Here is a 15995-nt window from a genome sequence, read left to right on the forward strand (position 1 = left end):
TGAAGAATTTCAAGGCTGAATCCATCTGTCACAGATTAGATCAAATTGATGATCATTCCGATCCAAAGCCGTTTTCACAGACGCGTCTCGTCTTATGCTGCTGTTGAGCTGCTGCAGGGTGTAATTGGGGTCTGAAGAAGCGGTGCAGGCCGTGTCAGAGTGCCAGCGGTCGTGTGTTGATTATGCAGATGTAGCCACGAGCAGTGCGCTGGACTTGCATGCTAATGAAATTATAAGAAGGGGGAATTGATTAGTAACCAGTCCAACTGTCACTTGGGTTTAAGCTTTTTTTTTCTGCATACAGAGAGAGAGAGAGAGAGAGAGAGTGAAATAGAAATAAATAGAAATCTTCATAAACCTCCACCACAATTCTTAGGTGTGAGATTTAATATTTAATATATTGATAAATTGTGCACTTTTATTCCATAATCACTTTTATGTGTTATGATCCAGTAATGTAAAAGCATTTTAAAGTGTTAACTGATAGTTTCACATTGCATTAGCATTTCAACGTCAGAATCACTGAACTAAAGTCCAAGCTCTATTTAGTATTTTGTGCATGTGTGTACCGCCATGTAGTATCAGTCCTGTGTCATGCCAACAGTAAAGTATCCTGAAACCATTCATGTGTGGGGTCGGTTCTCAGCTAAGGGAGTGGGATAACTCACAAAGAACATAGTCATGAATAAAGAATTGTACAACCCTCCAAGAACAGTTTGTTGATGAACAATGCCTTTTCCAGCATTATGGAATGGATTATGGAATTGGCCCCGGCTGTAGTTCAGTGTAGGTCAAGTCAAAAGTTTGGATACAAGTTAAAATGTATTTTTCTGCATTCTAGAACAACACTAGAGGTTCCCAAACTACGAAATAACACTTATGCATTTAGGTAATTACTGTACGTAGAAGCGTCAGTCATTATCTTGTTCTAGAAGAGTTCTTGCAAGAACAGTATTCTTAAAGGCATTTGCAAAACCCATCAAGCTCCATGATGAAACTGTCTCTAATTCAATTCAATTCAATTCAATTTTATTTGTATAGCGCTTTTAGCAATTGTTATTGCCGCAAAGCAGCTTTACTGCAATATATGCAAAGTTCGCGAAATGTCACCATGGTTTTAAAACGGAGGGGGAGAAAAAACAGCATATTGCAGCCTGCGCATACGCTTCATTTACCAAATACCGATTTCTTAATTTTATTTAAGCATTAAAAAAAGGGGGGGGGGGGGGGGGGGACGACTGAGTGCTTTTCCTTTTCCATGTCACCTGCGATGTTATAATTCCACACACGCTTCCACCAGAGAATAACATTACGTCACTAAACCGGAAAAAAGTCGCAGTTTTAATGACGTACAGAACGCAATGCCTCAGGAAATCTGATCGGTCTGTTTACACGACAATCACTTTAGCACATAACTGATTTATATCTGATCTATTTCCACATATGAAGGAGGCCTGAAACCGATCTCTAAATATCAGAATGCATGTTTTTTTTTTCCTGTTTACACAGACATAGAACATATCGGATATGTGTCACATATGAGCAAAAAATCGGAATTGGGTCACATTTACCCGACAGTGTAAACGTAGCCTTAAAGTCACCAGCCTCAGAAATCACCAATTAACCTCAAACAGCACCTCAGATTAGAGCCGTTATGAAGCTTTATTGAGCAGAAGTAGCAGATTCATCTCAAAATCAACTGTTCAAATAAGATTATTGTGTATTTTGGATAAACGCCTTACAGTAAGTATTGTTTTAGTGTAGAAAGAAACACTTTTGACTTGAGCTACATGTTGTCTACAGTTGTACTCAACATTTATTAACTTATGTTGAGTTTTGCGGGGCCACCATGTTTCTACCTTTAGCTATGTTTAAGAATTAAGAACGACTTTGCATTAGGTCTTCTCATGAACAGTGAGATTTGACACTAATGATTTCAGATTTACTAAAATTCTGTGGACGTTAGAGCTGGCCGTGTTTCTGTCAGCGTTTCCTCTCTAATGGTGTCGATTGAGCTTTTGCCTGCTCAGGGCTCCTGTGTTTAGCCCACGCAGCCGGACTATTTAAAACCTAATGAGTCCAGTCAATACACTCAGCTGCTCGTGCAGAGCCAGGATCAGCTCATCCAGCTGAACCCACACGCCGAACTGGTGCGCTCCCGAGCCCCGATCGGCCGCCTGGCGAAGAATCAGTGACGCTCTAAATTTAGATGGGAGTTTTCTAGCAGGAGATGTTGGAGGCTGGAGAATTCGCTGGGCGGATTAGAGCTGAGGCTAGAGATACTGATCTCAGGCTGATCTCTTAATGAGGTCTTTGTAAACCATTGTGAGAGAGAATTTAAAGGGGGAAAAATAATTGGATTTAATATTATTGTTATTGTTAAACTGATAGTCAGTTTGGTTTTGTACAGTCATTCCCTGGTGTAAGATGAAAGCATTAACAAAGTGTACTTGTATCCTTAGGAAGTATTAGTATTTTTGAATATCTAAAAATTTTAACAAATTATTTAAATGTATTGAACAGAACAAAAATCTAACTAATAAAAATAATAATTTATTCAATTAAATCATTACTCCTTACTTAAAAGATTATTTCCTTTCCATGCAAAATTCTTTTATAATTTTTTCTATTTTAAATTCCTCTATAAAATGTCTTAAGTATATTAAAAATAGCAAGCATATAAATAATATATTAGTATTCTTACTAATACAATTACACAAGTAAGAATAGTGATATTATTCCACATTTGAATTAAGTTTTTTTTAGTTTTAAACAATATTAATCACTAATATTAGCTTGCTAAAACATGTTTTTGCAGCTAGCGCTTTTATTCATTATAAATTTGTGATGTTGACAACATTAGCTGTGTGATAATCTGTTGTAGAATTGATGGGTCAGTTCTCAATTTATAATTGATTTATACTTAAATTTAAATAATTTAGGTAAACGTAAAGACGTTTAATGATCAAAAATTGTGGAAATTCCTTAAACATACATTGCAGCTTTTGTAGAAAAAACTAAATGGCTGCAAATACAGGTATTCCCCAATTTACGAAGCAATCCTGTTTCAGGACAATGTTCGTAAGTCCAATTTGTTCTTAAGTCTGACAAAGTGAGTCTTATATGCCTTTGACATGAATATACAATGTAAAGCATACAAATCCACTTTACTAAATTTGTTCCCTTACCCCACACACATAAAAACCGTAATCGCACCTACTGTAAGTGAAATTAATCCAACAAATGTGAAATGTAACTTTAAATTGTCTTTAAATTATCTCAAATTGCACCTTTAAATCAGGACCAGAATCTTAGATGCCATTTTGTTTCAGAGCTGTTTTCCACTGTATTGGACTGTGAACTGTGATTATTAGGATTATTCACCATCAGGGCAGCTTTACAGGACAGACATTTTCTATCATCGTGCTCCTGTATTGATTAATTAAAACCGGTGAGGCCGACTCATTTCTACTGCACACACACACACACACACACACATACAATATACCAGACATTACATACATTTATTCACACACTGAAAATATTGTTTATAATTGCAATTATCGGTATCTGGTGCACTGCAGCGTTATTTGAGTTTATTCATTTGGTTTAGTACCGCCAAATCACAGCAGGAAGAAAAGATTGTTGATTTGTATGAGACATGACATTTAAATAATCGACATCGAACCTCTAACATAAACACAACAGTATATTTTTGTCCCTCTTTCAGTTTGTTCGCAGTTTTCCCGGGGCGTGTACGCCATCTTCGGGTTCTACGACAAGAAATCCGTAAACACCATCACGTCGTTCTGCGAGACGCTGCACGTGTCCTTCATCACGCCGAGTTTCCCCGCCGACGGCCTCAACCAGTTCGTGCTGCAGATGAGACCTGACATCCGCGGCCCTCTGATCAGCCTGGTCGAGTACTACAAGTGGGAGAAGTTTGCGTATCTCTACGACAGCGATAGAGGTATGCATGCACACAGAGACTAATACACTCACACACACACACACACACACAGTCATGCATTATTGTATTAAATTGCTCGTTCTATTAATTCGTAGTGCTTCTCGCTCCTCAGAGACACTTCCTGTGGTCAGAAGTGCTTATAATGTACAGAAAGTGATACCACTTAATCTCTATTTTGTTCGCTTTCATTCGCTCACTCTCCCTGACATGACCATGCTTTTTTTTTTTTTTTTTTTTTTACATGTCATCCTTACTCAATCACATGTATTGTTGCCATGGAGATGTGCCAGGTCGGGCTCCTCAGAACTGCGTGAGTGTCCTTGAGGTCAGAGCGTGGCTGTAATGGATGACTAATGTTGAATGTGTTACTAATGTAATAATATTCCGTGTCATTATGCTGTGTAATTATGACTGAGTGTGTAAAACAGTCATTACAGCGTCTGTTAGTGTTAGTCATTCATCCCAACGTAAAAAAAAAATCATGAGCTCTAATATATATAGAATATAGTGTATTGCTATTCTGAACATCTGAGATCAGATACTTCATCTGATACTTTATGTCATTTTTGACAATCATTGTTGTTAGTTATTGACAACTAGGGAGCCAAAAGATGTATGTATTAAGTATTAAGATGTATTAAGTAAATTAGGTAACCAATGAAGCATTTAAAGCACTTAGTGTAAATTTAACTCACTGACATTTTAACGAGTTATGGCCTGATAACCTAAAAGCATTAATACACATTAATGTGTGTGTTTTTCACAGTGCGCAATAAAATATTATAAAATATAGAGAGCAGAGTGGTTATCCTGAGGGGTTGGTGGAGGTGTCACGCCAATCATAGTGATTAGTGAATCACCGGATTTTTGAGCTCTCGCAAGCGGATGTAGCGAATAGCACTTTTCTCTGAGTGTGTGTTACAATAACAGATAAAAATGCAATAACAGTAATAGAATTAGGGAAAAGACCTGGGGTAAAAAAAAGATGAACTCAATCCATGACGTAGTTTGTTACTCATTTTTCATATAAGGATAAAAAGGGGTGGAGTTTTTACATCTTTTTACAATGTTTAGATATATTCAATAAAGAATAGCGCCCCCGAGTGGTGTAGCGGTAAAGTGCTCACCCTATCGTTCAGAGATAGCGAGTCTGACTCCGGGGTGATGCTGTAGCCTTTCACAGACAGGGGCCTGGAGAGAGCTGATTGGCCGAACTCTCACAGAGGGGAGGGACTGGAGGCACACTAGCATTTTAAGTCAATCACGGCCATCTGTGAGCTCACGCAAGTGGAAGGAACAGATAATGCTGTCCCATGTGTTACGCTGCTCCCAACGATGTGTAAGCGAGCAGTTTGAAATGGCTCGGAGGAAACACTTAATAGTTTTCAGCCCACGCTGACTAGTAGGTGTAGCCTTGGGGAACCAAGGGAGAGTAAATTTAGGAAAAAATCAGGCCTCCCCCATCCCCAAAAAATTCCTCTATAAACGGCATGACTAAATGTTGGACCACGGTCCGGATTCAGACCAAGTAACAGATCTATCGGCCGAACAATGTACTGTATATACCATTATATACCATATATCTTTATGTGTCACTCAACAAAGCCAATCAACGTGTTTCCCATATATGGACAAAGTGCGCAGAAGAAACAGAAATGAAAGCGCAATACAGAATGAATTACTCCAAGAAAAGGAAAGTCGAGCCTGAACCTGAAAACTGAACCTTCAAAGATGAACGGACAGATCAATGTATGTTTATTCTTCCTGCAGGAAGTCTAAAATCAGTTTGTCTTATAAATTCCAAAACCACTGTGATAATAAAAACCAGTAATGTGAAGCGCCACTATGAGACAAACCACCGGTCGGTAAAGCAGAGATACTGTATCCACAGCAGTCCGAGGTGAGGGGGGGAATAAAACCGAAAGCCTGGTATGACAGAGCAACCAGAGACTTGATTCACCAAAGATTGATTTAAGATCGTTGTTTGTGTGTGTTTCATACAAATACAAGGAAATATATACACATCCATAAACGTTTAAACTGTCCACCTTTTAAAATGTTACTGAAAATTGACAATAAATATTATTGAAATGCTATGGACATTGTTCTAGACTTACAATGACTTCATACAGTATATAGAGATCTAAATCCTACACAACCATAAAATTTGGACCTCGGCTCAAAAATATTGTACCTTCAGTACCCCTGCTCAATAAATTCCTCCCACAGTCCAAAGACCTGCAGATTAGGCTAATTGGCATCCCCAAATTGCCTGTAGTGTGTGAATGTGTGTGTGTGTGCCCTGCGATCCATTGGCAATCTGCCCCGTGCCCTAAGTCTACTGGGACAGGCTCCAGGCCCCCTGCGACCCTAAATACAGGATAAAGCGGTATGGAAGATGAGTGAAAGAGAGTGTGAGCAGCTGATCACAGGCATCTTTAAGCTCTTGCGAGTCAAAGTGGCGGATAGCGCTTTTCTCAGAGTGTGTTACGACGTATCCAATGTTGGGTGAGTATCAGTTTAAAAAGACGCAGTTGGCTGGTGTAATCTGTCTTAGAGAAGGTACATGATAGTCTTAGTCCTCTCTGGTTGGTGGCTGTTTCCTTGATGGAAGAGGTCCCTACTGTACCAGAGAGAGACGTGAGAACTGACTATAACTAAAGTAGGGACAAAACTTACATATGGAATTTATGTTACTAAAACATCACACCAAGTTCCTCAACAACGTTGAGGTCTATGATTTTTTTGTTGTTGTGTTTTTCATTATCTCTAGAAATGATTGTGGCGCAGTATTGTATGTTGCATCTTATTGGCCGTTGCCTCGTAACCTGCGTTTCCAGTCTAAAAGGAAATATGTCAGAATCAAATGTCAGCCCTTAAGCCATTTCATGGGTATTCATATCACAAAAAATGCTGCAGTGTCCTTATGTAACTTCTTACATTACACTAAACCCGAGGATGCGTCATACGTTCACTGCCACCCTGCTTTTCCGTTTTTTTAATCCGTTCCTCGGCTCATGCTCTGAAGAGCACCTGACTCGAGCCGGTAATTAGCAAGTGACCTAAATTACAAGCGCGGAATGCTATAAAGGTATCCTCAGCGCTCGCGTTTCAGAGAAGCGCTTTTCTTAGAAACCCTAGCAAGCAAATTAAAAGTCTCTAGCTCTGTTGCCGCTGCAGGAGATATGACAAAAAAAAAAAAAAAAAAGGATTCTCCAAGGCATTTCTCTGTCACATGATCTACACTAGTTATCGATTTTTTTTTTCCAACACCACACCCTAAGTGTGTGTGTGTGTTTTTCTGCCTGAGATATTAGAATCCACAGGCTTAACCGTTAAATCATCTCGCTTAAGCACGCTACAGCTCTCCTGGGATTTCATTCTCATACCGAACATCGACGCAAACAGCGCTAAAGGCCAGGGTGCTGAATCTAGGCTTCCGCTCTGAGAAATGAATCTTTCTCAGCGAGACCTAGATATGTAATCATCCGTAGACTTTTTATCTAAAAAGGGAGAAAGAAAAAGTGTGCGGGAGGTTCAGGGGTGGTGGGAGGAAGCTAGGAACTAGAGGGAGATGAAATCGAGTGGGCAAGGGAGCGGGAGAACGTCGGAGCGAGATCAAAAAGAGAAAGTGACGAAAAATAGACAGAGAGAGAGAGAGAGAGAGAGAGAGAATTCTCCCGAGGGGGGGAGGGGTATGTTCAAGCTCAGCTCGGTATTTCACAGCACCAGTTTCCTGAAGGCAAAACCTCATTGCTGGTAATTTAGATCCTCTTTGCTTTTGATTGAGTCAGGCTTGGGGTTATACTCGAGTAACGGCGAGGTCTATTTCAGATGGCTTTAAATGAACAGAAGCTCCTGTAATTAAGACTAAAGACAAGCAGCGACGTGGCCGCGTGTCGGATATTCACGTCACGTATGACACAGAGTTGAAAAGCACCTAGAAAAGACGTAGAAGCCTCAGAGTTTTACATCCCTAATCCTGAAGCTAAGTTTCTGCCTCTTTTACAGAGGAAACAGTGGTCAAAAAATTAGCTAAGGCTAGCTGTATTCTCTCAGAGCAGAGCTAGCGCAATTATAACATCAAGATCAATACAAACTAATGGTAGCTAAGTATGGAACTAGTTAGAAAGTGAACACTATTGCATATTGTTAAAAGTTACATTTGTTAGAGATTTCAATTTAGTTCAAATCTTTAACGCAATCACTTGCTAGTGAGATCAGGATGAGGATGAGGATGAGGTATAACTCTAAGATGACATTGACTGCCCTTTGCTTTGATTCCAGCGCTCGCAGTGTGGTGGCAAATTCATGTGTGAAAATGATTCATCATTCTCCTCATGCTTTCACACTCTGGGTCCCAGAATATTGTCCGTACCATCAGGGAAGAAAAACCTCCGTAGATGTGATAACCTGGTCTATAACGTTACTAGACCTGAACAACTGAAGCAACCTTAGATCATAACACTGTCTCCAGAGGCTTGGACAAGTGGACACTATGCATGATGGGAGCATGGCTTCATGAGCTTCCCTTCATACCCTGACACGCCCATCACTCTGGAATAGGTTCAATCTGGACTCATCAGACCACATGGGCTTTTTCCATCGATCCAAAGTCCTTAGTCTTTATGCCCTGAGTCTTTATGCTCCCTAGAAAACGGAAGTCTCACTAGCAAGTGCTTTTCTTATGGACACACAGCTGTTTAGTCTGCATCAAATTGTTTCACGGGGTAATGTTCTTACTTTCCCTATTAAACATAACGGTGACCGTTTTCTACCATGCATCTTTACTAAGCATTCAGGCTTTTTTTTTTTTTCCTGACCACATTTTTTCTTTGGAGAGTTCTTAGCCCAATTCCAGTAATTCCACATCTGCTTAATTGTTTTCAGTACTTAATCCAAGCAAGAAATTTAACCCTTTTGAAATAGTAACCTTTTTTTTTTGTTCGGCTGGTGTAACGTAAAACTTAATATAAACTGTTAAGATAAACTGTTTATATGTAAGAAAAAAATACATGCAGGCCCTAAAAGTGTACGTCATGAAAATGTTCCTCTTTCCAACCAAATTTAAAGTTCAGAAAACTATCCCATTTTTTTGAATGTCCTCAAAATTGTCTGAAATCACAACCTTTATGTTCTAAGCCAAACTTTTTGGTGCTTTCAGTGCTGAGTTTACGCAAAACCTTGGCCTCTCTCATACACTCATACACACTTGTGTCAGTTATCGTCGTTCGTATTCATCGCTTTAGATTTGCCTCCGTCCTTCCCCAGGCTTGTCCACCCTGCAAGCCGTCCTGGACACTGCAGCTGAGAAGAAATGGCAGGTGACGGCTATCAACGTGGGCAACCTGAAGGACGAGCGGAAAGACGAGGCGTACCGCTCGCTCTTCCAGGACCTGGAGAACAAAAAAGAGAGGAGGGTCATCCTGGACTGCGAGCAGGACAAGGTCAAAGACATCATGGAGCAGGTGAGAACAAGAAAAAATAAAATAAAATAAATATATACTGTTTTAAAACAGGTTTTTGCTGATTTATCATGTTGTTTAAGTGGAGTGCGACGTTTGCAGTAAAAGTAGCTTTCCAAAAATACTTAGCGCTTTAATTCTGGGGTTCCCTTGGCATTGATGCGGTAAAGCTTTAATTTTATCTTGAGAAGATTTCTAATGTCAGAAACATCACACCTACACTACGCTACCCACTAGTCTCCGCGACTTTCCTCGTCTTGTTGGAACAACGTGCAAAATCAACATTTGATTTATACGATATTTATTTACAGCAGCAGTGTGTTTACAGTAGTACAGTATATCATATGACACTTTTTTCCTTTTTATGAATATTGTATATTAATCGCTTTTTTAAATTTTATTTCCAGGTTATCACGATCGGTCGTCATGTGAAAGGATATCATTACATAATTGCTAATTTTGTAAGTCTGACTTCTCTGGCCTTATATCCCAAATGATGTGTGTGTGGTGTGTGTGTGTGTGTGCTTGATATATGGATCATGCATATGAATTCAAGAGGTTTGGGCTTGAGAATCATGAAAACTGCCTAACTGAAAGATTATCCAATTATGAGCTCTTGTTAGTTTGTGTATGTGGAAGTGGAGAGCGAGTTTGTACTTCCATGTAAACCATACTGGATGTGTGTGCAGTGCTTTAGACATGCATGACGATTTGTCTGAATGGGTAGTGTTCCATGATTGGTGTCTGTAATTCAGGGCTTTCTGGACGGAGATCTTTCGAAGATTCAGTACGGAGGCGCAAATGTGTCCGGCTTTCAGATCGTGGATTTCGACGACCCTCTCGTCGCTAAGTTTGACCAGCGCTGGGAGGCACTAGAGGAGAAGGAGTACCCAGGGGCGGACAGCAAGATCCGTGTAAGTGTGTGTGCATCTGTGTGTGTGTGTGCTCTTTTTTTCTGATTACAGCAGCTGTTACAGCTGGATTGACCTCAACCTGTGAATGACATGATATTTAAAGATGTCAGCAAACAAGATGCTTTAACAAACGGGTGCATGGTTTGCGTGCAGTACACTTCGGCTTTGACGTACGACGCGGTTCAAGTGATGACCGAAGCGTTCCGCTTCCTGCACAAGCAAAGGATCGACATCAGTCGCCGTGGCAACAACGGAGACTGCCTGGCCAATCCGGCTGTACCGTGGGCTCAGGGAGTGGAGATAGAACGTGCTCTTAAACAGGTTTATATCACTGACTAAATGTTGTTATTGCTCTGTTGCAACCTGTACTAATCATATCATATTAAAGTTTTAACCCTCTTGTGTAGCGGATATTGCTAATTTCTGTATTTAGGGCTTTTGTATTTAGTTGTAGAGAGAAATTCAAGGCGTGTGGCTTTTGTACAAAAATCGCAAACAGCCGCTTTAATTTGACGTCGTTACAGAGAGGCATCTTTCAAAACATACATCTATTCTTCATCTATAAAGCATACTGTACATTATTCTATTTCACTTTGGCTGCAATCCCGATACCCACATTGCCTTAAATACCTTCAATCTAAACATGACTTGCATGTTTAGGTGCGAGTGGACGGACTGACAGGAAACATCCAGTTCGACCAATACGGCAAGAGAGTGAACTTCTCTGTCAACATCATGGAGCTGAAAAACAGCGGTCCAGTAAAGGTACAGTATAACACACTATAAACAGACATTTTCAACAATTGATCTGATTTAAATTTAATTACTCTCTGAACGTGAGTCTTATAATAATCATATGTTCCAGACACGATGTCAAGACAAGTATAGATAGATGTGCTTAAAAAAAATACCATTAACAGGTCTCGAATCTAAAATAAATATATAAATAAAAAAAACTGTGTTATAAGCAGTTTTTTTTTTTAACTTTGGGAGAAAAAAATATCCTTGCTTCAAGCCACATGGACAGATAGTCACACTCAGTTGCAGAACTAATTAAAAACTTTATTTCTGCCGGTATGGTGGTGGTGTTGGACAAAAATACGACTTGAGGAGATGCTTCAGTTTACCAGTCCGAAAAATAACCTTTTTTTTTGTTTTTTTTTCGCTGGTATCCTGCTAATACGGATAGATGTTTTATAGACAGCACACATATTAATAACTACTGATGATAATAATAAGTAAATAATCAGACGTCCCCGTTTCCGTTATGGTTTATGTTTTGCACTACACTATATCTCAATGCGCTTGTTCTGATGTGTTGTTATCGTTGTAATAGCACAATGTCCTAAGTAAGAAAGACATTATTAAAGGAGTCTCCATATAGTTAGAGGGTTTTCCAACATGTCCATGTCTTCAGTTTTTGCACTTCATAGTTGACAAGCTGCTTAGACAAGTTGGTGATGGATCGGATTTTCTATCTGATGTACTGTAAGTGATAAATAACAAACTCTATAATGTTAACAGGACTTAAATAAAACTCCTGCACTGTCTTATCAGCGCTTTCCATTCAAAGCTACTGTCTTCCCATTCAGAAAACATCCTCAATCACCGACCAAAAAAGAATAAATAGTCAACAATTGGCTAGAAAATTGACGCTTCCAGTTTTCTGGGATTGTCAAGGGCCAATATTGGAACATTATCAGAAAAAAGGTTTAGCAATCAATAGTGCTTGTTACAGTGAGACGCTTATTGAAGATCTTTAAGCCTGAACTTCAGTTTAAACACAGGACTGCTATCCAAGGAGGTCATGATCTTGCATGACGATGCATGCCTGCACTGTTGACTTTGTTTTGAACGTCCTCACTATAGTCTTGATCTTGCTCCAGACTTTCACCTGTTTGGTCCCCTGAAAGCAGCCCTTCGAGGATGAAGATACACTTCTGAAGACGGGGTGAAGACAGGGTGAATTTGTGGCTTGCAGCTCAGCCACAACATTTTTTTTGTATTATAAGGAAACACGAAAGCTTGTTGCCAGATGGAAGAAACGTATTGCAAAGCGAGAAGATTATGTTGGAGAGCTGTGTCAATTTGTTAAAAAGGAGAACAATGTTGGAGAGCAAATGTCCCACCTACAGTAAAATGAAACATTGTTCCAGAAAGAGTATAAAATATAATCCACAGTTATGAAGAATACATGTTCTAATGCACAAGTGTGTCCTTTTCCCGTTAGATCGGCTACTGGAAAGAGGTGGACAAAATGGTGGTCACCAAATCTGACCTCTTCCCCAACGACACCTTTGGGATGGAGAACAAGACGGTTATTGTGACGACCATCTTGGTAAGAGCTGCGCAAATATTAATTTGATTGGCACTTCATATCAATATTTTGCTACTTCTCATGGAGTTTCCTTTGTAGGAGGCGCCGTATGTGATGTTGAAGAAGAACGCAGAGTTGTTCACGGATAATGAACGCTATGAGGGATACTGCGTGGACTTGGCCGCTGAGATCGCAAAGCATTGTGGGTTTAAGTATCAGCTGAAGATTGTGGGAGACGGGAAGTACGGCGCAAGAGACGCAGATACGAAGATCTGGAACGGCATGGTTGGCGAATTGGTGTATGGGGTGAGTTCTTGGAATAAAACCCCAAAATTCTTTGCCCCTACAAATGTAAATATTTTATTTCTGCATTTGTAATTTGATTTAGTTGATAAGCTACATGGAATTACTTAAATAAAAATACACAATAAGAGGACCAAAGATTGCTAGCATGTACCATTTTTCTGAAGGCACAGACTTGCAACTCTGACATTTGATCTTTTCCGCCATCTTTCTTTGTTTCGAGTCAGAAAGCAGACATTGCTGTAGCGCCTCTCACGATCACACTGGTTCGTGAAGAAGTGATTGACTTCTCCAAACCCTTTATGAGCCTGGGAATCTCCATCATGATCAAGAAGCCGCAGAAATCAAAGCCAGGCGTCTTCTCCTTCCTGGACCCTCTGGCTTACGAGATCTGGATGTGCATCGTGTTCGCGTACATCGGTGTCAGCGTTGTGCTCTTCCTTGTTAGCCGCTTCAGCCCATACGAGTGGCACACCGAGGAGTTCGAAGATGGCCAGCTTGGCCCCAGCGAGTCCAATAACGAATTTGGGATCTTTAATAGTCTTTGGTTTTCTCTGGGCGCTTTTATGCAGCAGGGATGCGATATTTCGCCAAGGTTGGTGCGCGTGTATAAGCTAGCTAGTGCGCTAGCTAGCGCACGTGGCGTGGTTTAGTTGTGATGCAGCCTTGTGGGTCGGCGGTTCACCCTGGTGTAGCTGTGGTGCTTGCGTATTCACACTCCTGCTGCTCCTGCTTTAATAATGTCGCTAATATAAAAACCAATCAGAAGTGGGAGCTAATGCAGGAGTAGAAACAATCGATCTGCGGTTTGGGGGTTAAGACCTTGATCGGAGGTTTCTTGCGTGAATATGTTTCCATCCGGTGGTGGACCGCAAAGCGCAGAAGGTTGCTGGGTCCTACCCTCTTGGAGTGGTACCGTGTTTCGGCTGCATATTCCCCATTTCTCTCTATAATTGTAGTATAAGACATGTTACAGTATTAGGAATGTTACTGTGTTTTGGCTGCATATTCCCCATTTCCCTATATAAATGTAGTATTAGGCATGTTACAGTAGAGATACTAGCTATGTTAGCTGTCTTCCCTATACTTTTACTGCTAGCTATTTCTCCTTAGCTAACTGAAATCACAAAAGAAAACAACAGACCATCGCCATCAAGTTAGAAGCATAGAGCTTAAAGAAGTATTCACCTACAGTATATAATAGTGTAGCTAGGGTGCTACTGTAATCTGGTTGGTTTTCCCCAATGGTTTGAGTGTATGTCCATTTATGTCCATGCCAGGATGTGTGTGATGGTTTCTTGTTGCATGTAGGTCACTTTCTGGGCGTATAGTTGGTGGTGTTTGGTGGTTCTTCACCCTTATCATCATCTCTTCTTACACGGCTAACCTGGCTGCTTTCCTCACCGTGGAGAGGATGGTGTCCCCCATTGAGAGCGCCGAAGATCTTGCAAAGCAAACCGAAATAGCCTACGGAACCCTCGACGCCGGTTCAACCAAAGAGTTCTTCAAGGTGAGACAGAATGTTAAACTGTACAGTTCAGAATTGTTTCAAATGAAAATGTCCAATCTTGCACTTTTAATCATGTTCGTCCCTTTTTTCTTTAATGAAATGTTCTGCTTTCCTTCTGGTGCTCTACAGAGATCAAAGATCGCCCTGTTTGAGAAGATGTGGCAGTACATGAAAAGCGCCGAGCCTTCCGTCTTTGTAAAGAACACGGTGGAAGGCGTGCTGCGTGTGCGCAAGTCAAAGGGCAAATACGCTTACCTGCTAGAGTCCACCATGAACGAGTACATCGAGCAGCGCAAGCCGTGTGACACCATGAAGGTCGGAGGCAATCTCGACTCCAAGGGCTACGGCATCGCCACGCCCAAAGGATCTGCTTTAAGGTGGGTGGAGTAGTATAACAATATGGCCCATGTTGTTATAGTATCCCACCTACCCTGATGTAGGTCGGACCCAGGAGGTAAACTAGGCCAAACGTAGGGACGGTAACCTAGGCAACCAGGAACAGTGTATCCTAGGTAACTGCAGAAACGAGGTTAGGGGAGAAATAAGCAACCCTTAAGCAGGAGGTGGTGTACCCTAGGTAACCACCAAATGAAGGACAGACAGAAAGTGCAGGATTAATAATGGTTGCCAAGGAAACAGCTTAGGAGTTCGAAACCTAGGCAACCTCATGTCAGGGTGATGTAATGCAGGATTAAGTGTTACCAAGGAAACAGCTTAAGAGATGGTAACCTAGGCAACTCTATAAAATGAAAGTGTTTGAAGTTACGGAGATCATAGCAACCAGGGAGACCAGGATGTAACCACGGCAACAAGCTGGATTCTGAGTTTTACAGGCATATCAAGTTTAGGTTTAGCAAATAAAAATTATGCATTTTGTCAATATATCTAGCAACATTGTTAGATAAATGTGGACTAATAATAATTTCCAGATTATAAGACACTTTTTTCAAGCAAAGCATAATGGACGTTGGAATTTAGAAATTCATGTTTGCTTTCTATAAGTTTTATATCGCATAAATTAGGGCTGTTTAAATTTCATAAGTTTTACATTTCACTGAAATTTTTGATTGAACAATTTTTAAAAAATCTATAAACATATATATATATATATATATATATATATATATATATATATAAATTTGGGGGAGTTGTGGTGCAGTGTGCTCAATCCCCTGTTTATACCAGAGACTTATTATTGCCCCTTGTGGTGGTCAAACATGTAAACTACACCAAATTGATAAGTTACAGCAAAAGTCATATTTAAAAGCCCCTTGACCTAAAGTTATTTGAGGCTGTGGTTTTATCATTTTTGTTCTTACACCATTGTGCAGCAGTAGACATTGTGACACATCCCTTAATGAAATTCTTAACTAACAAGCCTGAGGTCTCGGTGGCAAAGCGTTCTTAACTGTACTCAATTGCATCTTATAGTCTGGAAAATATGCCCTAATAAAAACAAAAAGTCAAATGTTGCAGAATGTAAGCTAAGATAGATAAGAAGTCATGTTTTATCTGT

The 15995-nt window shown here is 40.2% G+C and overlaps 1 protein-coding gene across 3 annotated transcripts in view; it reads left to right on the forward strand.

Annotated features, from left to right (window-relative positions):
• The window catches only part of gria2a (glutamate receptor, ionotropic, AMPA 2a), a 40354-nt gene that overhangs the window by 16845 nt on the left and 7514 nt on the right, over positions 1-15995 (forward strand). For all 3 annotated transcript variants that reach the window (XM_053479373.1, XM_053479374.1, XM_053479376.1), the window contains exons 3-13: positions 3731-3970; positions 9242-9438; positions 9843-9896; positions 10191-10349; positions 10503-10670; positions 11010-11114; positions 12580-12687; positions 12766-12972; positions 13197-13564; positions 14281-14479; positions 14609-14856. In XM_053479373.1, the coding sequence (XP_053335348.1) occupies positions 3731-3970; positions 9242-9438; positions 9843-9896; positions 10191-10349; positions 10503-10670; positions 11010-11114; positions 12580-12687; positions 12766-12972; positions 13197-13564; positions 14281-14479; positions 14609-14856 (2053 nt within the window). The remainder of the gene's footprint in view (positions 1-3730; positions 3971-9241; positions 9439-9842; positions 9897-10190; positions 10350-10502; positions 10671-11009; positions 11115-12579; positions 12688-12765; positions 12973-13196; positions 13565-14280; positions 14480-14608; positions 14857-15995) is intronic.

Source organism: Clarias gariepinus, chromosome 20, assembly GCF_024256425.1.
Source record: "Clarias gariepinus isolate MV-2021 ecotype Netherlands chromosome 20, CGAR_prim_01v2, whole genome shotgun sequence".
Lineage (NCBI taxonomy): Eukaryota > Metazoa > Chordata > Actinopteri > Siluriformes > Clariidae > Clarias > Clarias gariepinus.